The 26,189-nt window shown below is 37.1% G+C and overlaps 1 protein-coding gene across 1 annotated transcript in view; it reads right to left on the bottom strand.

Moving 5' to 3' along the window:
* The window catches only part of GALNT17 (polypeptide N-acetylgalactosaminyltransferase 17), a 431,961-nt gene that overhangs the window by 5,356 nt on the left and 400,416 nt on the right, over positions 1-26,189 (bottom strand). Inside the window, exons 7-10 of the mRNA XM_075195011.1 lie at positions 16,783-16,968; positions 16,556-16,693; positions 12,902-12,997; positions 5,863-6,030 (exon numbers count right to left, since the gene is read on the bottom strand). Of these exons, the coding sequence (XP_075051112.1) occupies positions 5,863-6,030; positions 12,902-12,997; positions 16,556-16,693; positions 16,783-16,968 (588 nt within the window). The remainder of the gene's footprint in view (positions 1-5,862; positions 6,031-12,901; positions 12,998-16,555; positions 16,694-16,782; positions 16,969-26,189) is intronic.

Here is a 26,189-nt window from a genome sequence, read left to right as displayed (position 1 = left end):
GAGACAGGGGAGGGGGGGCCTGCTATACTGTGTGAGAGACAGGGGAGGGGGGGCCTGCTATTTGTGTGAGTGACAGGGGAGGGGGGCCCTGCTATACTGTGTGAGAGACAGGGGAGGGGGGGCCTGCTATTTGTGTGAGTGACAGGGGAGGGGGGGCCTGCTATACTGTGTGAATGAAATGGGAGGGGGGGGGCACAATATGGTGTGAATGAAAGGAGTGTGGGCTGCTATAATGAGGGAATGTTTTTTTTAATATAATGTGTGATATGAGGGAAAGGAGTGGGGTTGCCTTAATAGTACATGGGTAGGAGATAGGCTATTAATTTAATGGTGGAGTTTAGGTGGGGGCTAATTATTTAATGGGAGCTATTTTATTTGTGGGGTGATGGTGGGGCAATTTAATTTATTTTGGTGGGCTATTTAATTTAAGAGTGGGGCCTATTAAATTAAGATGGGGTGACAGACCTTTAATTTAATCCTGGGGTGGTTTAGGTGCTATTGATTGAATGTGGGGCTGAGTTTGAGGAGCACGAGGTCTATTTATTAAATGTGAATATGAATTATTTAATGGCAGTGCCTGTTGTGGGAAATAGGTATATGTATTATATGTAAATGATATTCATTTATTGCTGGGGCTGTTTGGAGGGAGGGAAATAGGTTTATTTATTAAGTGAGAATACTCTATCTTTAATGTTGGGGCTGGAGGAAGGCCTAAGTATTAATTGTGGGTGCTATAGATTTTACGCCGGGGCTGGTTGGAATTTTCTAAATGTACCCATTTTTTTTTCAAAATAGGGCACCCAACATTCCGGGATCCAGACAAGTCGCAACTTAAGAAACCAGCAGCCACAGGTGGTGACAAGAACAGGTAGGACAGTCTGTCAAATGTTCTGATTCTAGTGGGACAATCCAGATTTTTGGTGACTGTTCTACCCAATCTAAGGGGGAGGTCAAGACTGTGTACTCTTTATATACACACTGCATTCTTTATATACTACACTATGATGCTAGCTGTCCTTCATGGGCTGACCACTCCCCCCTCTAGTGTCAGGCCACGCCTCTATGATGCTGGCCACACCCCCTCTGGTGGGCCCCTAGCTTTGCAGTCCCCCGGTGGGCCCTTCATGCCCCAGTCCGACACTGGTGTAGGGAATGACTATAGCTTTAGACAGGGTGAAATAGGAAATTTTAAGTAGAAAAAAATAGCTGTTATTTTTTTTAATGTAGTTTATTTCTGTAACAATTTGTCAGCTAGTTTGATTTGCTTTTGTACTCAGATTCATTTTGTCAGGGGCAGTCAGTGACATCTTTATTAAGTGGGCAAAAAGCAGGGTGTTGTGCTTGAATGTGAGCAGCAGGGTGTTCTTTTCTTTGACTCTGAGCAGCATAGCCCCTTCCCCCCCCCAAAAAAAATGATATAATTTGTTTGTTAAGAAATAATAAATAATTATTAAACTGTCATGTATATGTACACTATCACTAATTTTAGCTAGCCAGCTCGCTGCAGACTTTGGCCAAAATTGGTGAAAATTTGCGCATGTGCTTGAGTGAACCCAGTGAGATTAAGAGGGTGGTTGAGAAATATTATGAGCTTGCCTTAAGAGGTGGGTTTTCAGAGAATGCTTAAAAGTTTGTAGACCAGCGCAAAATCTTATTGTGCGAGGGATGGAATTCTATAGAGTGGGTGCAGCTCGAAAAAAGGCCTGTAAACGGGAATGGGAGGATGTAGTGAGAGGGAATGAGAAATGCAGATCTTGTGCAGAACGGAGTTGACGAGTTGGTGTTGTACATGCAGCCACGTCCGAATCCAGCTCTGGCCATCTCAAAATTATGTGTTTTTCTGCCATATCTCTTGCTCCAGCTACAGAACAAGTCTAAAGCTGGGTACGCACTACAGGTTTTTCAGCTGCTTATTGGACCAGTCATACGATAAACAAGCGTTCAGCCCGAAATTGCATTTGTGTGTACACTCCAATGATGAATGATTTTTTTTCCAAAGCAAACTGTATCCTTTGATTTGGTTTTTTAAACCAGACTAAAAATCTCATTCAATAATGGGACGATGTTGTTCCAATTCTGCAGTGTGTATGCAACCAGCAGTGTCCATAGATCTCTATTGAGTGTGCAGTGTCACAATCTTTTCAGCCAATGATTATGATATATGTAGAGCACAGATCTGAAGGTAAATCTTGCAAAATGTGTTTAGTGTGTACACATGAATCGGCATGCTGATCAGGACTTTTTTTTCCAGTCGTTGGTAAAATTGTTAACTATATTACATCAGAAATTTTTGGGAGTGTGCACCCAGCATTAGTCCTGATCATTAGTGATAACAGTCTTGCATGCATGCTATAACATATGTTTGCAGTCACAAGCTGTTAAAATGTATTTTATACTACGTAGACATTAACAATATCCTAATAAATGTTTTCCATGGAAAAAAAAAAAACTTTTTAAAAAAAATGTTTTAACTGTTTCATCATTAATACCTATATTATTAACCAGTGACATTAACTCAATATTTATCTCTTTGCGTTCTTTGGTGAATTTATAATCCACATAGGTATTAGAGATATCCTACAGCATCTTATGTAGTAGAGCACAGTAGACTCTCCCTTGATTTCAACAGCACACATATCTTGAGATCCATGCCTTGATGAATTTGGCAGTACACAAAGCCTAAAATACTAAACGTGGGTTGCCTTGATGAATCAGGCCCACTATGTATAAACCTCTCACTGCTTCGGAGAGAATCTGAATCTCTATATCCAGAAAGGACTAGGAAAAGCACTTTGTTGCAAGGCCCAGTAAAAAAATTATAAGATATTAAGACAATGGTACCAATGCCCAAACTCTCTCTACTGCCTATTTGTAAATGTCTATGATAGATGTGTTAGCTTACATTTGGGGGAATATCCTGATAATTAAAATATTCTGGGGCTCAGTTGTTCAAGTATATTTAGATATAAACATGCAGATGGCTCCCTATACTCTTAAAACGTGATTGCTCTTTTTTATTCCAGACTCTGTTTCTACCATAAAGAGGTGTCTTCTTCACCACTTCCTAGCACCTGCAAGAGCAGTTATCTCTTGTCACAGGCAGTCACTTATCTCATAATAAGAATGAAGGAAGTGGTAGTACAAGTAATTAGCCTAACTGAAAGATTTACTAAAACTTGAAGTTGCACATTCAAGTTCTTACATGACCATTCATGACAACTCATACTTTTTTTTATAGTATATTTAATTTTTTGTTAACTGATTATGGTGGTTCTAACATGCTCCCTCTTTTAATATGTGTGCCCCCTCTCTTCCTCCATTCCTTCTCCCTTATTTCCTTTTTTTTGTTTGATGCACTTTATAATATGTTTTTTTTGTCATTTGACATTCAAATGTATTATTCCTGCTTGACTGTATAACTCATACTTGCCAACTTTTTCCAACAGGTGTGGTGTGAGGACAGAAGCATATCGCGTCATTTTGGTGATGACGCTAAAGAGTAGTTTTGTCACGGGGAGAGCAAAATGATACAATTTACAGCAAATTGCGTTGTGGAGGCTCCCATCCTTCCCTCTTGATGGGTAGGATATGGGAGAAATGCCTTCTCTCTCGGGAGTCTGGGAGACCTACTCGGAATTCAGGAGTCTCCCAGACCTTCCGGGAGAGTGAGCAAGTATGGATAACTAAAACTAAAGTATCAATAAGCATGATTTGGTGAAACATTTGATTTGTATTTTGTGCTGGTAGTACAACTTGTTGACATTTCTGGAGTGAGGCATTATTTCCTTTACTTTTGGAAAGTGCTGACTAAGTGAAACAGAGGGCACCACCAGGACTGGTTGAATGGGTGTAAATGTCAACTTTAATCTATCCCGGGATCTACATAACATCTAAATGATATGCTCACTTAGATGTAAATCATTTGGATTTTGAAATGTTTTATATGATTTTTTTCTAGTGTTTAATAAAAAAAACTGTGATTTAATTGTTAAAAACATACTGCACTACATTTTTTTATATTTTCTTTGAATTTGCATGGTGACGATTTTTATGAGATTGCTGCTTCCATGAACTGGCATAAATTTCTCTACTTATATCATTGGAAAATCATAAAGATCTTAGATATGTGAAAAAGTTCAAGAATGCATTTAGTAAGTGTGTTATCTTAAGGGGAATTCACCTGTGGAGTGCGACTCACAATTCTGCGATTATGATGTGTGATTCACAAGTTTTGTTTCGTAAGCTTATTAAATAAATTAGAATTTTTCATCAAAAGCTGTACTTTTGTTGCATATAGTGTTGCACTATTGTTTGTAATTTTTGTTTTTCATCTTTGGACCACATTGTGGAGTACGTGTTGGAGAACACTTGATCAAGAGATTGATTATAGGTATTATTTCTTCATATTTACTTTTATTTTATACATTCTAACACTGTATGTATGTGAAATAGATGGTGCTTTAACTTTTTTGATACCTTGATGTTTACTGTATATTGTTCATTGTTTGTATAGTTGATTTAGAAAATAATTTAGCTGCCATTGAAGGTGAAGCGCTTCAAAGAAACCCATAATAAATGTATTACTTTTAAGTATACTATGTTTCATGAAAGAACATTCATTATTATGTGACCTTTTAATCAAGGTGATTGATGTCATAGTGCCCTGCAATGTAAAATGTTTCAAATGTTATATGTGCTGTTATCAGTGGCATCACTAATAAAGTCATTTGTCATGTGATTTTTGAATCATGCTATCAGAAAGGCTTGGAGGGGGGGGGGCACAGATTTTAGCTAAGCTTATTTGCCACTTAGCTTAATTTTACACACTTTTTAACTGTTTGATGTAAGTCCAACCCCCAGCCAAAGCAATCTGGTTTTAAATACAAAGAATAATTTAAGAACTATATATTTAAAGCATTGAGAGCATGTTTTGCCTTTAATTTAATTGCAGGTTTAAGATTTCCCAAGAATATCCCTGAAAATCATTGATTTGCCAGAATCACAGTTTGATACACTTACCGCTCATTCTGCATTCCTATATTCCCCTCCTTTAATCAACATTCTGTCACATGCAACCCTGTCCTCACTAACATAGTCACAAGACTGTATAAGTTACTGCTTCCCACAAAATCAGTACACTCATCTCCTGCTACTGTGAGCATTTCAATGATTTGATTGGTTATACTGTGGAGGAACATGTTAAACATGGACAAACAGGAGAAAACGACTGGATATAATATGGTGTTCAGACCCTAGTCAAATGCACCCCCAAAAAATATATCATAATTAGTCAATCTTTGTCAGAATCAGGGCCGGATTAAGGGACTTGAGGCCCCTGGGCTAAGGGCACTTCCATTCCCCCGTGAGGGCCTCCCCGCCAGTGAGCCGAGCCCCCCCCCGGTGAGCTGAGCCGCCCCGCCCCCACCCCCCAAGGCACTTACCTCCTTCTCCTGGCAATTCAGTCCTTCCCTGGCGTGCTGTACGCTCTTTACTGAAGAGGTCTCATGAGAGTGAGACTCACGAGATCTCCTCAGTAAGGAGACTACAGCGCGCCGGGGAAGGACCATAGTGAAAGTGCTCAGCAGCATTGATCGCGCCGGGGCACCCCCGCCCCCGACCGATCAATACTGCTGTTGAGCACTTAAAAGGGCCCCCTGGATGCCCGAGGCCCCTGGGCTGTAGCCCAGTTAGCCCTATGGTTAATCTGGCCCTGGTCAGAATAAGTACATGTAAAGAATGTAAAGAACAAGCTATCGTAATGGAATATAGGATCACTTTTGCGCCTTCAAAATAGTTAATCTCATTATAGTTCTGATATTTCTCTCTAAAGAACAGTGGTTTGCCCCAGGCAGTATTCCTTACCTGTATAAAACTCCAGCGTTTGTGGAGTGTGCTTTTCACCTTATCACAATCCATAAGTTGGGGGAATTTACTCTTTTTATTATCCACCAAGCAGCGGGTATCAGGTAAGAGAATTGTGCTCCCTAGAGTACCAAGATGAAGGTATCCTTCTTTTGTGTATCTCCCAAGCTGCAAACACATAATATATTAGTATTAGTATTGCATTTTTAAGAAACAAACTTTCGGCAGTACATAAAAATGAACAATAACATTGGCACAACCTAATGTATATTATGTGCCATTAAAATATTGTGAGTATTTTGTTTGTAATAGTTTCACCATCAATAAAATGCCAAATTAAAAGCTAGAAAAAGCTTGTATTTATATCTGTTTTTGTAGACAAACATGATCTCTAAGCACTCTTTAATGTGTTGTCTCTTACAATACAAACAGTGGTCAATGGGTTGGTATTATGTGGTATGTCATACTGTCACTTCTACTGCTTTCACTGTAAAGCTATCAAATGCCATTGAGTTATATTTTCCATACTGCCACTTCTAAATTTCCATTCTATCTTAATAGTAGCATGTTTCAGCATGTGTCTGGTAATAAATGAATATATTTTTCATGCAAATGAGCAGGTGATATTTATAAGACGCTTCTATTTTCCCATTGGGGATTAATTCAGAGTGAAATTCAATTATCCATAATATAAATGTAAAACACAAATTTTTTGTTTGTGTTTGTTTATACATTGTTTTATATCATTCATGCATTTGGATATAATTTCATCTCTAGGATGTTCAGCTATCATACTTGCTACTAACAGAGCTTGTGGCTCAACATGTTAGTCTAAGTTTACCGTATGATATGGACTGAGTTTGAATCCTGGGAGATCTAGAAAATATTTACTAGTTTTTTATAATTTTTCTTTTTCTTTATTTTTCTCTAATGTATTTTATACTACTAGGATATCCACATATATCATATTTTTTCTCCAACTATTATAGCCTCTGAGATACATGCTTATAGTTATGATTGTGTTTGCATGAAGCTCCGTTTTTGTTTTGCTAGACTAATTAGCATATAGTGTTTTATTGACGTTTAAATCAAATTACATTGTGGAAGATAATACATCTAGTGATATACAGGTTACACTATGTTGTTTTTGTTTCCTCTTTTTTTCATATTTTAAAAACCATATTCTATTCAAGGACTATACTTTTGGGCTCTCTATTTTTTATTCTTACTGTTTTTGTATACACTTTGCATTTTTTGTATTTTTCCACCAGCGCAGACATTCACCATCCTTTGGGATTTGTAAATTTCCACTTCGACCACTGAACAAAAAGACAATTTTATATACAATACAATATATTTAGCAACACTGCACTATGCATGCAAGCAACGTGTTCACGGGACAGGCCAACAATAGAAATGAGCGAATTGATTCAGCTGAATATTAAAGATGCCAGTGAATTAATCCACAAATTGTAAATGATTTACAATAAAATAGTAAACAATTAAAGGCCACTGGAGTGGCCAAACACAGTGCAGGGAATGTAAAGAACAAGCATTATCAAATGTTTATAACTTTATAAAAGTAGTTTACAATCCAAGGACGGAACGCTGCATTCTCCTGTGATCCATCCTCCATGGTCCATCCTCTCGAGGTCTATCCTCGGAGTACCGTCCTCCTGTGGCCCTCGCTCTACTCCACTTAGCTTGCAAAGCGCAGCAATAAATTAAGCCTCATAATAGTGAAGTGACTCAGGAGGTGGTAGAGATATACAATTTTGCAGGAGCTCAAGGACCAGTTGGCATTCACAATATTATATATCTGGCGGATAGCTGCATGATATGTCTGCGTACCTATCCCACCACAGATATATGAGACATAAATAAAAAAAACTGGTATATTGCTTGTTTTGACTTCTTTTGAAATCAAGCAAACAATTCAACAATGACAGTCTGGGACAGAACATGGAGAGAGGTAAATTGGAAAAAGTGGTGCCTTTAAAGGAAATCCCTCATTTAAATAGTCCCTTCTATAAATTGATGGACATCAAGCATCAAAACTAAAAGACCTTGTGTTCTAAAGTCTTGAATTGTGAGGAAAATAGAGTTTGTAACACAAACAGCAAAAAGACAGATGTATCTCTCTATCTACAATTGATTGAAAGGGTCAGTGAAATATTATTACTAGCACTAATAATAATATTGTGTCAGCATGTATAAAGCAGAATACACTGCTTCCACAGCACTGGCAGAGGCAATCGCAATATTGACAATTTAATCAGAGATGCCCTTTCTTAATCTTGAGAATCCATTGCTGCTGCTTTTTGTGCAGCAGATCTGCAATAAACTAGGAAGAAAGTGTATACAAAACTAGCAATTAAAATGTTAGATTTATTGTAAACAGAAGTGTGTGCAAAGGCAAGTACAATGGTTCCAAACAAAACACACAACTTTGCTTCATTGTAAATTACTCTGATTGCCTTCCTTGATCTCACTTATTTCCCTAAATTCAGATGTCACATTGTAATGTGCACTAAAAGGGAGACAATGTAGATGTGACTATAGTTACTATCCCCCAGTCGTCAATGTGGACTATGAGACTGTATTTAAACTTGTATTATCTCTATTATTTTCACATACAAAGACTTCTGTTAAATTCCCTGGTGTTGAATATATAGTATACCTTTAGAAATATGAGATGATGGACTGAAATTGTTAATTCTTAAATGTAGCTGGGTGGGCTGCATATTTATGTAGGACAACAAAGTCCTAAGTACAGTACAAGTGCTACTGAACTGTTTTTTGCCCAACGACCCCCTGCTGCTGTGAGTACAGTAAGTCTGAATTATGAAGCACCTGAAACTCCTTTCACTTCTCAAAATCATGGAAGTGGTTCAAGGAAAGAATTGTTCTTCATAAACTAGGATTTGCTAGAAGTGCTAAAACAACTAGTCTTTCTCTGGACTTTACTAAACTCCCAGGCACCATCTCAGCAGGAAAAATCCCATGTGGGGCTGAGCATCTATCCCACCCACTTCCAACCCCTGACCAGCTTCCAGTCAATTACGGTGGAACTTTACTTGTGGGAAGTTTGGAGCTGTTAAAGCACCCTACCAGGAAAGTTCTTTCTGTTCAAAATTCATCAGAGCATGATGTTGAACTTTTGACTTTTACAGGCTCCATCGTAATTATTTATATTGGATTAATTTAAGCTGCATTGAAACAATATAAAACTGCATTTGCGTTTTGGCTTATTAAGACTGAGCAGAGTGCGCTTTATATTATTGTTTTACGGGACTTCAAACTATATATCAAATTGATTAATTTCATTTATCTATTATCCAACTCAAGAACAGTGCATACCAAGCTGCTGATTGCTACTTACAAATATAGAGGAATAATTTTCATGATCCTAAAGATCTGTGCACTGAGCAGGACTCCTAAGTATTATATCAGTTCTGTTTTATGCACAGTTATTTGGAAGTGCCATGTGCAATGTTTTATAGTTATATGTTTTAGTTTAGTTTTACAAATGTAATTTGCATATACCATACATTCATTTAGTTTTTCCATGAACTCATATGCATGGTGGTTGGGTTAATTGATTTCTCAGCAGTGTATGATACAGATTGTTTTAATAGGGTTTATTAAAAGCACATAGGCACTTCTATAGCAGCAAAGGGCAATTTATTTTCAACCTACTAGTAACTCCTAGGTTATATATACTCAGCGACGAGGGCTGTAACTTTTTGTTGCCATTGTGATTCTATCCTGTGATCCTGCGTAAACCTGTACTGCAATCCTTCTGTTGCACTCGTTTAGTTTTTCTTTGGGGAAAACTGCTCCAACGGGAGCTACTTGTGAATCATTCCACTTGGTGTTCCTGTAGGTGTGGGAAGACAGAGGTTCAAACTCCTACCAAGCTGCTGGAGAGCTTGTGGCTGAGGGGCCAGGAACATAAAGAGCAGGAGACAGGATTTTTAGCTACAGCAGGAGGATTGTTTCTTCAGTGGAGCAAGGAGAAACGCATTTTCAGACTGGCTGGGAGTTAACCTCTTATCTTTCCCCAGTACACTGTACCCTCTGTCAAAGTACAGGAAGTACTGTTTGGCCGGACTCCAAGTAATCTCAGCCTACTGGTGTACCACCTTTGGATCACAATAGGTACATCAGGACCACTTGCATAGTTACAAATTGGCCTTGGAACTCTAAAGTTTAGTCCGGTTAGGTAATTCCGGTTGCTATATTATTAACTCTGGAATGTTGTGGGGACTCTTGTGAGATCTAGTGGCCTTCTGGGTGTTCTTTTAATTGTGCTTTATTCCTGTTCTACCTATTGTTTTACAGTTGTGTGTTTGCATTTCTTTAATAAAGATACTGTTGCATCTTCCATCTCTCCTTGCCTGTGTAATTTTGAACCCCTAGATATCAAGATTAACTTGGGGCCTGCACCCTAACACCCTGGTATCATCACAGTAGGTAAAACCACCTTCACCAACAGTAAGAGTAAGTGATAGAACAAATTGTTTTGGCAAAAATGGCAAAGAAGCTGAACAGTGGCTCCACACAGAAACCAAGTACTTTCACACATAATCATATGATTGCACATAGTAATTGTGAGGGGCTTACTTTTTAAGTTTATCTTTCTCTTGACAGCTTTAAATGCATCTAATAAGTCATAATAATATATGACCAGCATCGGACAATTACCTTGTTTCTAGAAAATATGGCACGCAATATATTTGGAAATAAAAAAGCTACATTCATCAAACCTTCATTAATTCAATGTATCCAGCCCCAACTTTGCTTCCGGTAGAGTTGACTCCATTTTCGAAATGCTCTGAACAGGGGCCACTGACGTTACTTTCAAACCTACTGTTCATTCCCATAAAAAATCATCTGCACACACAGATTTGCTCTTGCAAGAATGCACAGACACAAATTAAATATGTGTGCATGTATTTCAAGTTATATTATTCTCAACTCTGAATAGGGACATACCCAACACACAAGCTGATACTTGCATGGCAAACATAAAATTTTGCCTTGCTTGGCTATAAAATCCACACTTCAGACATGTGTACAACTCAAAGGGCATGGTTAACTTGCGTTCCCACACTCTTACTGTGCTGTACCTGCACATGAATGTCCTGATCCACCTCTCAAAGTGCAAGTGGTCACAATGGTTAGATACATGCATCTCAAAATACTAGTGCAATTTATGCAAATGTAGAGTGTAACAAATTTTATATGGCATACACACTTATGGTGTACAAATGCACATGCATCCAACTCTAAACCAGGCCCACATTGCACAGTGGAATTTGGCAGTACAAGCAGTCAGTAATTGGACAGTGCTACAAAGGAAATATGAAGCTGTTATCAGAGAAAGGGGAGGAAAAGCAGAAATAATTAAATGTCGCTCGGAAGAGAGGGAACACCTTTATTCAGCATGCCTGTGAGTCTCTCTAGTCAGCAGCAGCTATAATAAGGAGATGGATTATATGACAATTATGAAATATTTATGGGAAAAATGTCTTGTATGACATATATGCAGTTTGTGATGTACTACTGTTATATAAATGATGCATTCATGGTGACAGGTTCACTGTTATGCATTTTTTAAAATTGTAAACTAAGGACAGACTACTAATGGGTACATTGTACTCAATGTGAATTTTCGGTATTAAAATATTAAATATATCACAAGGGAGATATGTATGAGCTGTATTGGAAGAGACTACTATGTAGATGTTATAAAGCATGTCTGATCCATCAAATAAACCCAGTATCCTCTTTTCAGAAATAAAAAAAATAGGGTCCAACAGGGATTTTAAATTCATTGATTATTTTAAAGATACAGACATGTGTTCATGCCATCCTGTAGTTTCCCGCATTTTATATTAGTATCAACTTTAAGGACTGCAGAGTGAGGACTAATGCTGCACTAATGTTCTGCGCTAATGCTCTGTTCAGCACTGTTAACACAAAACTCTATACAGGGAGATGTTACTGTTGTGTAAATGAAAAATATGAATTGGTTACCAGTTACACTGACTGCTTCTAGCCATAACACCCTCCAGTTATTCTGTCTATGACAGATTTACTGATAGTGAGCACTTAAAACACAATAGAATTGTCCTCTGGTCAGATCATGATTTAGCCATGTGATACTCCATGTCAATATAGAGTTCAGCGTGTTATGTGAATAGATACAGCTTGCCAAGAGCAGTTTTTTCCTATATTAAAAAGGTGTAATAAAAACTTGGCAACCTTTAACGTGAGTATTGAGACAAAATAGTTTGAATCCTATAACAAAAGTATAGGATTATTGCTATTATTTATAGTAATTTAGGGCTATGAGATTTGGAGTTTGGCCTGGAGGAAACAGGTGCATGCCCATATTTGTCCTGATTTTTACTCATTAACATTGGGAGGCGAGCAAAGCATTCTGTCACATCTATACACTGAACTGATCTCACACTATAGATCTGGTGGCTGATGATGTCTTATTGTATTCCATTTATTGAGGTTGTAAAATATTTCCGTAAGATCATTTTCAATTGTCTAAAGAACTTTGTATTACATGCATACTATATGAAGATAATTCCATCCATTAAAACAAAATTTACTGAATATTTCAAAAAATTTTAGGATGAAATTAAGTACATTCAATAAATAAAATAGCAATCCATGAAGTTTTCCACAATAAAAAAAAAATCATGCTAATATAAACAACTGAAATGTTGTTTTAAACAGCCTGGTAAAATATCTACCATTATTTTTGATAGGACTAATTAATCTACTTCAGATATGTTTGATAATTAGATTTGCTGCCAAATGTCAGGAATAATATCACTTCAGTGGTTTTACGACTGCTTCTATTTAATAAACAAGCCCCAAAGTAATGCAATCATCACAAGCTCATTACTCTAGCATAACGGAAACTATTACTGCTCAATTGTGTAAATCTTTATAATCATCTATATGTGACTCTAACTGACGAACAGTGAGCCATAAAACAAATAGAAAAATATCAAACCTGAGGGCCCCATCCGTGGCAAGGGTACATTATAGCTGTATGATTCTCTTGTGGGCCTTGGTCTAGACAAACATCTTTAGCTTTGTTGTTCCGTAGCTGTGGAAACAAGAACATAATTTTAAAGGTTTCCAATTTTTGGTGGGGATAGAAGTTGTTTGTAACCTTATTTAAAAAAGGTGTATGCTATTCCTAGTGTCACATTTAAAATATTGACCAGTACATTATAAAAAACCCAATTGTTTAGCATCTTATTGACTTGTCATTAACTGGTCCAGGATATAACAGAACAACATTGAAAAGAATGTAATATAGCAATCAATTTGTTCAGAGTACAATATAGCCCAGATATAAAATACATTATACAGCATCCTCTCCAGAAAAAAAACACAGTTTCAACTGTAAAAAATATAATACATCACCAATTGTCCAGCATACTACACACACCTAATGGTCAGGATTACGTATTTCTCAGTGTCCATCAAAATAAGAACAACATTTTAAGAAATATTAAGCAGTGTCCTACCCCTCAGATCACTGGCAGCAGTCTAGACCATACCCTGGTCCAGCGCTACGGAATTTGCTGGTGCTATATAAATAAATGATGATGATGATGGTTTGCTCACCGCACAAAATGGTCCTGCATGAATGAACACAAAAGGCTATAGCTTCTACTATGAATTATATAGTGGGACTCTGACCACTTTTAGGCTACTCTTGGGTAAAGGATGAGGAGAATGCACAGTATTAACCACAACATACAATGTATACTTTACTGTTTCTTTCTTTTTAAATAAAAAAAATCAGTTCCGTCTTTGAATTTAATCGCCTTGTTTTACGTCTTTTGTGTCCTATGTAAAAAAAGGGGATGGGTAAATTCTGCTATGGCTTTAAGCATTATTTTGTATATGCAGTTATGTACACATGCACCTGTGAATGCAATGTGAAGTGAATCTTTTTATAACAAATATTAAAAGTGCCTTTGGTCATTTGAAATTATGTGAATATTTAATTAGTTTCATTTCCCAGGTTTTTTTTTAAAAAAAGCTTCTTATCCATTGGCAAATATCTAAAAAAAAACAACTCCACATCTGCAAGTGTCCCAGTGCCTGATACAGAGCACATGTTGGGCATAATTTACGCTTAAAAAAACTGCCCGCAAATATAGCATATTTACACCTCTCAAGGTGCATCTCGATCTAAACCTGTAGTATATCAGCCAGGTTTACGTCAGGTATACATATACCCACATATACACAACCAGGTCCCAGCCACAAGAAAACGTTGCTAATATTTGTTTGATAGCAAAAAACACATTTGCCATTAGGCTTTATGTAATACAGCAGATGTGATAAAATCCCATTCGATAGTGGCAAAATATTTTATTCAAAATCTACCCAAAAAATCCTATATTATATGCATGATCAATGAAGAAAGCATGAGAAGTGAATTCACAATCAGACAATCAGAATCGGGCAGCTAGTGCTGTTCACCAATATGTATTTACACCTGCCCTCTAGCAGGTGCAAAACATTCGGCTCCTGAAAGGTATATATGCGTATCCGTGCTGATCTGTCTCGGCTGCATTGGAGGTAACATGCCCTTACTGTATTCAAGCTACGTTAGACTGATCCTTCACCTCCCTCATTCCACATCTACAGTCTTAGAGACACAAGTGTCAGATACTCGCAACACTCCATCTACTCTCTTTGTTGGCAATACAAATTTTAGTAATTTACTACCAACACATCATCAGGTCCCTATTCTTCAAAAAAATCAGTACTGCTGTGATGAACAGTGAACTTTGGTTTTCAAGAACAAACTGATTAAATCAGTTCCTTCAGAAATTCTTTGACAATGGTATTTATGAATGTATTTACTTTATGGCATCAAAGAGGGGCTAACTGAAATTAATACTGCAAATTATCTAAATGGCTTAATATCGACATACAAGTAATAAACAATGTTATTTTTTGTATCACTTATTCAACTCAGTACAATGTGTAGTAAATCTGATTACAAAGTTTAAAGTGTACCTATGACCTACACAGTAGTTGAAAGGAGATTTTCAACTTGAAAATCCCATTCTTAATGAAATATAATCCTCAAATATGACCAATAAGTTTGGTTATCTGAATTAAAGAACCAGTTCATACTTTAACTCTTGGCACTGCATGACTTAAATCATCCATAGCTCTGCAATAGAGCTCTATTAAAGTGACACATTGCCTGATTTATTAAAACATGTTACAATGCAAGCAATGCAAATTAGCGTATTATACTCCCTGCTTTTTATGTAGCACACACTGAATATTAAACTTGATCTAGGACATGTCCTACCCCAACTATAAATCTGTCCTCACATTTTAAATTTACCTCCCCCTCCAATGCAACATGGTTTTGTCAAGGTGCAAATGTACTCTTTTTTTTTGCTTTGCTTACCTTAATGAATCAGGCCCACAGAGTCTATATGCTCCTTTTCATTGCAGGGAAAATAAGGGCAATTCAGTGCTAGATGGCTACCAGCTACAGCTAAGGGGGTTTCTGGAAAGTGAACTCCTTCATATGGTATATGGTAAATGTGTGGGGAATTTTCATTTAAGAAACAATTTTCTAAAAGGAAGAAGTGCAACAGAAACCTAAACTTACAATTCTGGACTAAACCGATATTCGATGAAATGTAGCTTATCAAGTCACTAGAAGCCTAAAGTATCACTGAGACACTTTGTGAGAGATAATGACTCTCACAAATATTACTTCATGAAATGGCTTTGTTTCAGGATTAAGTTCTTTAAACGCCACTAACAAGAATAGTGTGTAAAATATTTTTGAAAATTGTGAATTTGGGCCTTTAGGTTGTATTATAGGGAATAGTGTTTTTATTACTCCTAAACAGCCCGGCTTATCTTCAACTATTTTAATCTAGAGTATCAGTTATTTTACTTATTTGTACATATATCTGTACACGTATTTCCTTTGGTCTTAGAAATTTTTTATATACTAAGCAAATAAAAAATAAATATTTATATCAGAGCTGGTACAGCAAACAGCACAGGGCATCCGGTTAATATAAAAAACACAGTGTATTGTAAGCAACACAAAATAGCCAACATCTTTCAAATAAAATTCCCATCAAGAAGTTAATGGAAAATGTGCATTATGCTTTTACAACTTGATAGGTACCCTGCAGTGCACTAGTGGTGTAAAACATGCTTGGAGCAGACATAAAAATAATAATTATGGTAAAATCAATAAAAGCAGAATACATAAAATAATTATTTTAACTGTAGCCTTTTAGCATTATAGAAACAGTGACTTTGATGTTTTCCATGCCTAAAATGTAAAAACGATAAGCCTATTTAATGTGTTGTTTTTTTGGACAAAATAGCATAGTAACAAGGGCTATAGCTAACAACATCTAAAAAAAATATGTTTGGAAGCTGAAACAATATATATAAAAGGATGGTAACTATCTATAAGTAGGGAAATCACCTAAATAAACAGTGGCAAAGCTTACAATAAATTACATCATGTAATAAAGTCAAAATGCTATAAGACTACCATCACAATGTTCTAAAATGATCATTATGTCTTAGAAACTATATTACTCTACAGTTTATGTTTCTAAAGAAAGTATTTAATGTAAAGAAAATTTACCTCTCCATAAGCAACAGTGTTATTGTATCTTCTCATTTCTGGATAAACATTATCTAAGTACCACTGAAAGTTTTTGCACTTCAAGCTTTTCCTTAAAGATATCCTTTCTGATATGTCACCAATGTCAATTCCTGGGTTCTAAAAACAATAAAAAATTACTTACAATATGTCAACAAATTGTAGAATTGTATGTATGAGTTTAGTCTGTGAAATATTTTATACTGTACCTCTAAAGGTAAATTCCATGCAATATAAACATGTGATTTGTAATCATCCATCCAAACCTCAGCAACCCGTAAAGCATTTCTCTTTGTATAGAAATCAATATTATTATTATACGGTTTTCTCTTGCGTTCTATGTGGGCCACACGTGAACACGGTAGGACTTCCATGCTTCCACCACACAGCCACACCTAGAGCAACACATGAGACAAAATAGGAAATGTTCATCAATTCTGGTTTGCAGATGCAATAAAACATTGTTATCCATATTACAGCAAAGACATCCCGTTATATTTAAAAATTATTTTAATTAGTTATGATCAATACACCAACCTACAATATATGTGGTGTGCCACATGGGGTACTCCTCTCAGTAGTATTTTCCCCATCCTTGGGCCTTTTTCTAGTGATGCTGATATCACAGCAATAGCTCATTATATTTTCAGCTGGTAAAGCAGGTATGTCCATAACTGCATAGTGATGTTTTCTCCCTAGCTTGGCTAGCCAGCCATAGGTTGTGTTAATTTGTGTTTGTTATGGTTCTGTTAATAACTTGTGGGTGCCAGTTGTGAGCATCTAAGAAATGTTGTGTTATACACTACCATACGTGATAGAGACTTTATAAACACAACTTAGAGAATAATGTAGTATTACCAAGTTTGCCGTGCTGTATGGTACATTGCTGTGTCTTAGAAAATATCAGTATATATTGCTATTATACATCCCTATAAGACATAAATCCCTTTTATTTTTTTTCCTTCCAAGATTACAGATTGCAGAAAATGTAGTGTCATATTAGGTATGGTAGGTAATTATTTAATAAAGCACTATTTTGTTTAGACTCTGTCCATATTCTAAATCAGGCCTGCAGAACCTCTGTGCTACCAGAGGTGCTGCTGTTATACTTGGACATTTTCTACTCACATGCAGAAATTAATCTTACTTCCCTGTTTAATCACCCCTGTCTGGCCTTTATAAGACTGCCTGTTCCAGCAAACTGTTCAATCGTCTCTGCTGCTGGTCTCTCTCTGAGAAACTTCTGTGATCTGGTCCTGTTTGTTCCCTGGAATATGACTTTTTCTTGTTCCATCATCCGGCACCAATGCTTGTGACCCAGACCCTGGCTTGTTTTGCCCTTGCTCCTGTCTACTCCCTGGCATTGTTGTGGATCTTACAAATTATGACCTTTGCTCCCCTGACCTCCTGTCTGCAAGTATATCTTACCAGCATTTCCAAGTGTGTTGTTATTGTCTGCAATATATCTTATCAGCATAACCTGTTGTGCCTATGCACTTATGATAGCTGTATTACCATTGACTGCATTTAGGTATGACCTATGTGACCTGTGTTCAAAATAAATAGACTTTAACATATTCGTTGAGAAGGTGCTCCCAAGTACAATTAGGGATGAGTGACTGTCTGGGTCCCATGTCTGAATATGACCACTAAGATACCAGATGTATCGTCAGTGCCCCTTCATACTGATATTTCTTACTTTTGGGTTTCCTTGAGGCCAATGAAACTTTGAGGTCAAAATTAAAAGACATTCTCATCATTCTGTTTTTGCTAACTTAATTTGGAAGTCTTTTTTCAGTCAATATTAAATTTCATATTGAATAAATCTGTTCAGAGTTATATAATCTCTGGCATACACTAATGTCTATGATTCTACGCCCTTAACCACTACCTGTATTCAGCTGAGATTAGTCTAATAATTGCACCTCACAGTAAGTCAGCTTTATGAAGTCTACCTTTTAAATTAATAACACATCAATATACTGCAATCATGCTTCATTCACTCCATTCAAAATCTTTCCTGAATACCACCTATTCAGAAATCTAGTTAAATTATTCCATTTCAAATTCCTGCCCTACCAGCCTAATTTTCTCAATTAATATGAATTAATCTGTTAGACATCTCATACACCTCAGTCAGACATCAGATAAATTTGTCTATTTTGCAGTTTCATGTATCAAGACAGTTCTATTCATAGTTTGTACTGAAACACAAGTTAATTATATAAAAATACTCTGTATTCAGTGACCCTATATAATCAATGTATTCAAGCATAGCTGCATTGTCTACCATTGTGAACAAAACTTTTGTTTGCATATATGTGTAATACTGCATTTGATGCCTAAATTAGAACCACGTTAGTCGACATTGGCTCCACTCTTTCATATATAGTGTGTACAGTATGAGAGGTGGCACACCTGATTGAACTTTGCATAGTTTAGGCCTAATTCCTCAAGGCACATATCTGCCCATTTTAAGCATATTGTACGCAAAATCACTCTGCACATGCCGAGAACAGGGACATACGCCAGTAACACAACCCTGTCTGCTCCATCTTCAAACTTAAAGGACACTTACTACAGCCTCTGATTAGTGAACGGGGCGGGAAAGGGGCGTATTACTGTAGTCAATGTACAGTAAGGGCGTGTCAAACTCAAGTGTACTTAGCCATGTCCGACTCAAGCTCTGGGCATTTCAAAGTTACTTGTTTTTCTGCCGTATCTTTTGCCCCAGCTACAGTGTTAGTCTAAGTCCTGATCAGTAGTGACGACAGTCTCGTATGCCTGCTATAACATGTATTAACAATCCAGAGCAACTGTAAAAATTTATTTTATGTTCAATAGACATAATTACATCCTAATAAATGTATTTCATGGGGGATTTGTTTTGTTACTGTTTTATCATTAATCTTTAATGTTTTAGCCTTTTAAACTTTTCTGGTGTCCCCTCCTTTGGATTCTGAATTTGCACCTCACTGAACATCTGTGCATCAGTTACCAGCTTGTTTGACCTTCCCTCTTGGATCCTGATTTTGTACCTCACTGACCATTTATGTACCAATTCCTGGATCGTTTGACCAGTCTTGGATTCACCCCATCTCCTCTTGTATTCACCCTACCTCTTTTGCCACAGTGTTACACCTAACAGCAGTCCAGAGGACCACAACCTGTGAGTTCCCTGCAGCTAAGTCCATCCTACCTTGCGGCAGTGCTTGGTGAACACTGGGGAGCTTGCAAGACTCTGCACCCTTGTTCGACCAGCACCAATCTAGGCTAGTATTTAGATACCATCTTCACTTGTGTATACATTACAATTTTTAACTGGTGGTATTAATTCTATTTATGTTTTTCTGTGAATTTATAATTTTCATAGAGCTTGGAAATATTGTGCAGTGTCTTGTGAAGTAGCAGTGAACAGCAGACCTGCACCCAAATTCTCGACATATCTTGAGATCTGTGCCTCAATTAATTTGGGAATGTGCAGAGCTGTTTTACATGCATTTTAAAACAAACACACGTTGCGCTCCGTATGTGTGCCTTGTTGAATCAGGCCCTTTGTGTTTAGAGAAGTGTTGCACTGTTTTTTGTAATTGTACTGCTTACAATTCTGGTTAGAGGAAAATGAAATGCAGAATTATATGATTACTGTGTCAAAATGTAAACTTAAAAAGAAAATCGATCAGCACTAAATAACATTCTACAAAATGACTTTTCTTTATTGATTCAACAAAAGGGAGTTGATAAGTATGTTATTGTTTGAAAAGAAAATAAAATAAAGGGTTCTTATATATATATACTGTTTAGGTAATGCTAAAAAGAGTAATTCAAAATATACTTGGGGAAACAATAAGATCTATGTAGAAGTGTATTCATTAAAGGGAACAATAGACTTGATGACTTTGTGAGGTTTAATAGGTTTATTTACATTTAAACGTTTTCGTCTGTAGTGTATATTGTATATCCTTAAAAATACTAAATATATTTTAGCCAAATAAAAAGCTACAAGGAGAAAGAACAAAAAAGAAGACTATGACGACTAGAGATGGGCGGGTCCGGTTCTCCGAGAACCGAACCCACCCGAACTTTGGGTATCCGAGTACCGAGCTGAGCAGCTCGGTACTCTCCCGCCCATTCCGAATCCAAATCGAGGCCGAACGTCATTGTGACGTCGTCGGATCTCGGGGCTCGGTTCTCGCGATACTTCAACTTTATAAATACACGCCTCCACAGCAATCCATCGCCATTTGACAGAGGGAGAGAGCAGGGTGTAGTCATAGGCTAATTAGAGCAGGGACAGAGAATACAATATTGTTCTTGCAATTGCTCTAACCAAAATCGCTAGTGCAGAGAGGAGGATAGAGGTTTATTATTTTTTCTTCATATTTGGCACTCCCCAGCGCTTTTGGGGTGTCCCCCATAATTGTGCATTAATATTTCTGGCTGTCAAAAGTCATATCTGTCAGCAGTATCTACTAAATAATTTGTAGCACTCCTCAGTGCTTTTGGGGTGTCCTCCCTAATTGTGCATTAATATTTCTGGCTGTCAAAAGTCATATCTGTCAGCAGTATCTACTAAATAATTTGTAGCACACCTCAGTGCTTTTGGGGTGTCCTCCCTAATTGTGCATTAATATTTCTGGCTGTCAAAAGTCATATCTGTCAGCAGTATCTACTAAATAATTTTTAGCACTCCTCAGTGTTTTTGGGGTGTCCTCCCTAATTGTGCATTAATATTTCTGGCTGTCAAAAGTCATATCTGTCAGCAGTATCTACTAAATAATTTGTAGCACACCTCAGTGCTTTTGGGGTGTCCTCCCTAATTGTGCATTAATATTTCTGGCTGTCAAAAGTCATATCTGTCAGCAGTATCTACTAAATAATTTTTAGCACTCCTCAGTGTTTTTGGGGTGTCCTCCCTAATTGTGCATTAATATTTCTGGCTGTCAAAAGTCATATCTGTCAGCAGTATCTACTAAATAATTTGTAGCACACCTCAGTGCTTTTGGGGTGTCCTCCCTAATTGTGCATTAATATTTCTGGCTGTCAAAAGTCATATCTGTCAGCAGTATCTACTAAATAATTTGTAGCACTCCTCAGTGCTTTTGGGGTGTCCTCCCTAATTGTGCATTAATATTTCTGGCTGTCAAAAGTCATATCTGTCAGCAGTATCTACTAAATAATTTGTAGCACACCTCAGTGCTTTTGGGGTGTCCTCCCTAATTGTGCATTAATATTTCTGGCTGTCAAAAGTCATATCTGTCAGCAGTATCTACTAAATAATTTTTAGCACTCCTCAGTGTTTTTGGGGTGTCCTCCCTAATTGTGCATTAATATTTCTGGCTGTCAAAAGTCATATCTGTCAGCAGTATCTACTAAATAATTTTTAGCACTCCTCAGTGTTTTTGGGGTGTCCTCCCTAATTGTGCATTAATATTTCTGGCTGTCAAAAGTCATATCTGTCAGCAGTATCTACTAAATAATTTTTAGCACTCCTCAGTGTTTTTGGGGTGTCCTCCCTAATTGTGCATTAATATTTCTGGCTGTCAAAAGTCATATCTGTCAGCAGTATCTACTAAATAATTTTTAGCACTCCTCAGTGTTTTTGGGGTATCCTCCCTAATTGTGCATTAATATTTCTGGCTGTCAAAAGTCATATCTGTCAGCAGTATCTACTAAATAATTTTTAGCACTCCTCAGTGTTTTTGGGGTGTCCTCCCTAATTGTGCATTAATATTTCTGGCTGTCAAAAGTCATATCTGTCAGCAGTATCTACTAAATAATTTTTAGCACTCCTCAGTGTTTTTGGGGTGTCCTCCCTAATTGTGCATTAATATTTCTGGCTGTCAAAAGTCATATCTGTCAGCAGTATCTACTAAATAATTTTTAGCACTCCTCAGTGTTTTTGGGGTGTCCTCCCTAATTGTGCATTAATATTTCTGGCTGTCAAAAGTCATATCTGTCAGCAGTATCTACTAAATAATTTTTAGCACTCCTCAGTGTTTTTGGGGTGTCCTCCTTAATTGTGCATTAATATTTCTGGCTGTCAAAAGTCATATCTGTCAGCAGTATCTACTAAATAATTTTTAGCACTCCTCAGTGTTTTTGGGGTGTCCTCCCTAATTGTGCATTAATATTTCTGGCTGTCAAAAGTCATATCTGTCAGCAGTATCTACTAAATAATTTTTAGCACTCCTCAGTGTTTTTGGGGTGTCCTCCCTAATTGTGCATTAATATTTCTGGCTGTCAAAAGTCATATCTGTCAGCAGTATCTACCAAATAATTTTTAGCACTCCCCAGTGGTTTGCGCTCAGAATGGATTCAAAGCAGTCCACATATGATCTGAATGAGCAACCAGGTTCTGTCACCAGTCCTGATGTTAGTGTTCCCAGTACGTCATCTGGCCAAGGCGATGTCAAACAACAGAGTGTTTTCAAATTAGTGCAAAAAACAAAAACCCCAAAAAAATTTACTGTATTGAAGCGAAAAAGAAGTGTAACTGAGCAAAAGTTAAGTGACGATAAAAAAAAATTTGCAAGCATGCCATTCTACACACGCAGTGGCAAAGAGAGAATGAGGCCTTCACCTTTGGCTATTAGTGGCAGATCCCAAAAATTTACCCAGCCTACAATTGGTGCACAACTACTGTTACGCGTCAAAGCCGAGCTGCAAGATAACAGTGAGGCATTACAGGAGAATATTTGCTCTGATTCACAAATGACAACAATCCCTGTGGAGAGTCCATCCAACAGTAGGATGTCTAATCGTGAGCATTCTTCTGATGTGTGCCTTAATAGCCCGAGTGTAGCCGGTGATACCCAAATTGAGGATGCCACTTTGGAATTAGAAGAGGATGAGGGGGAGATTTGTGTAGGCGACGAGGGCGCTAATGATGATGTTGATGATTATGATGCAGACAGATACCAAATTGCCTTTCTCAATTTCTATTTATATTCTAGATTATATAACGGCTGAATAGTTTTCTATTTTACTCCTAGTGGAGAGAGGATCTGATGCAGACAGATACCAAACTGCCTTTGTCCATTTCAATTTATATTGTACAGTATATAACGGCTGAATTTATTAGTATTTTATACAAGTGGAGGGGAGCCTAGAGAGACAGAAACCAAACTGGCTTTCTCCATGTCAATTAATATTGTACAGTCTATAATGGCTGAATTTTTGTTTTTTTTTAAAAAAGTGGAGGGGGGCCTATAGAGACAGAAAGCAAACTGTCTTTTTCCATTTCTTTACATATTTAACTATAAGTGTAGGGTGTAATATACATCCAAAGACGATGGCTGCATTGCCAATATGCATAGATAGAGAGGAAGACAATCTGTTTTGTGTGTAGAATAAATGAAGGCCTACCAACGAAGAATTAAACTGTGTTTTTGGATGATTTATTACCTCAACAATTAGATTACTTGTCTCTAAAACAGTTGGAGCACTAAATTGGGTTAATTTAGGCCCAAAAACATGGATTTTCCCAAAAAATAGCAAAACAAAACCAAACAAAACCAAAACCAAAACCAAAACACGCAATGGCGGTTTTGCAAAACCAAAACCAAAACCAAAACACGACGGTAATCCAGATCCAAAACCGAATCCAAAACCAAAACACGGGGGTCAGTGACCATCTCTAATGACGACCCACAGAAAGTATCATTTAAGTATCATAAGTTTATTATGATTCATTGATCTATGGAAAGAACACAGAGAAACACTGATTCAGAGCGTAGTTCTTTCATATTTATTGGACACAAATGCTCTGATATAATAGTATAGTGTATTGTGTACATTCTAGACTAGTAAATGACAACTATTATTCTGTTTGACAAAGAATGAGCTGGAATGAAAAACACAGATTCTTGTTTAAAATATAATTTTTATTCTCTGTCACTCTAGTTTTCTCTGGACCACTCTGAATAACTGCCGTATAGACTGAAACATGGAAAAAAAAAGTTTGAAAAAGTGGGAATGAGTGGGTATAAAAATAGGACTAGTACAGTATATGAGATATTGTTTGTTTGTGCAAATAGAATAACAAAATACACAATTGATAGTTTTGAAAAGACTGATGCTATAAGACAAAGAGTTAAAATGGCAAAGTATATTTTGTTAATTATTTCCTTTTCAAATTCAGTTATGCATATTCAACACATATTGCAACACATTGTCATCTTTGAAAGGATGTTCCTCCTATGACTTTTGCAATAGATCAAGAATGCCCTGAGGTTCCCAACCATATAGAAATTCAAGCGGTGAAAAGCCCAGACAGCAAGCAAGAGGAAGGAGAGAAGTTTGTCCCAATTCTTCTCTGCTTGCAGAAGCCTTCAAGGTATAATTACATTTCTCAACTAGGCCATAGGTCTTCAGATGGTAAAAAAGACACTGGGCCTAATTCATTAAGGAAAGTTAACCAAAAGTAAGTAAGGCAAAACCACGTTGCATTGGAGGGGGAGCTAAATAAAAAATGTAGGGACAGATTAATATTTGGGGAAGGACATATCCTAAATCAACTTTATATGTCAGTGTAAAAATAATGCTATCAAGTATTTGTGTGCTACATGATAAAACAGCCAGTATTTTCCTTATGTGAAAAATAATAAACTAATTTACACCCTTAGCATTGCAACATGGTTTTGTCCAGAAAACTTGAGTAAGAAAACTTACTCAATCTTTTGCTTAACTTTCCTTAATGAATCTGGCCCATTATCACTGAGTAATAAATAGCCTAAGGACCCCTTGCATCAACCAAGACATAATGTTTGCTCCCCGATCTGTAAGACAACTTCAGAGAAGAACTATATTGATCTGTTAGCCATATGTATAGCAGTGGAAGCATGTAATGGGAAAGTTTCTGGATATCTAGTTGCATGATATACCACTACAAAAATACAAATTTATCCTCTTGATGTGGGTCCACCAAATCAATGTCGATTTTGTAAATCGACATTGAGTTCCCACCAGTGCCTTGAGTAATATCTATAAATGAACATTCCATCTGTGGACAAGTGTCTTCTAAATCTTGCCCCAAATTCACATATTCACATACTGGACAGATAACAGACTGTAATTGTGTAGGGTGGGGTAATAGGGTGTCTCAGGGGAAAACATACAGCGTGGGGACTAGTTGAAAATGCAGCTACCAGACTAACTAACAGACTGTGCTGGTTACACTATAATAAGGACACCCAAAAATCAGAACGGCAACAAAATGTGCACTCCCCCCCCCCTCCCAAGGAAAAGCAAACCCATGTGAAAGCTCTAATAATCTGCAATAAACTGTAATAAAGTGTAATGTATTACTAGGAAGACATACATTTTTTGTGGGATGTATTTCTCTCCTCAGGTCCCTATGTACCAAGTTTAATTCCTGCTCATATGCAAAATTTCTCTCATCGGCCTATGTCTCATTCATTTGCAAACATGAGAGTGAGCTCCGTGCTCTAACCACAACTATGGATGGAATACTCTGTCCTTCTCCTTGTTACATCAGTAACAAGGAGAAAAATGCAACCTAAAGGGCTACCAAAGATTGCCTGTGCAGCCGAACAATTGTACAACTGCGGTGGCAGCGGAGTGAATTGAGTAGATGCCTTCCGGAACTAAGGAG

This window comes from Mixophyes fleayi, chromosome 2 (assembly GCF_038048845.1).
Source record: "Mixophyes fleayi isolate aMixFle1 chromosome 2, aMixFle1.hap1, whole genome shotgun sequence".
Lineage (NCBI taxonomy): Eukaryota > Metazoa > Chordata > Amphibia > Anura > Limnodynastidae > Mixophyes > Mixophyes fleayi.
This window is presented reverse-complemented; position numbering and strand designations above follow the sequence as displayed.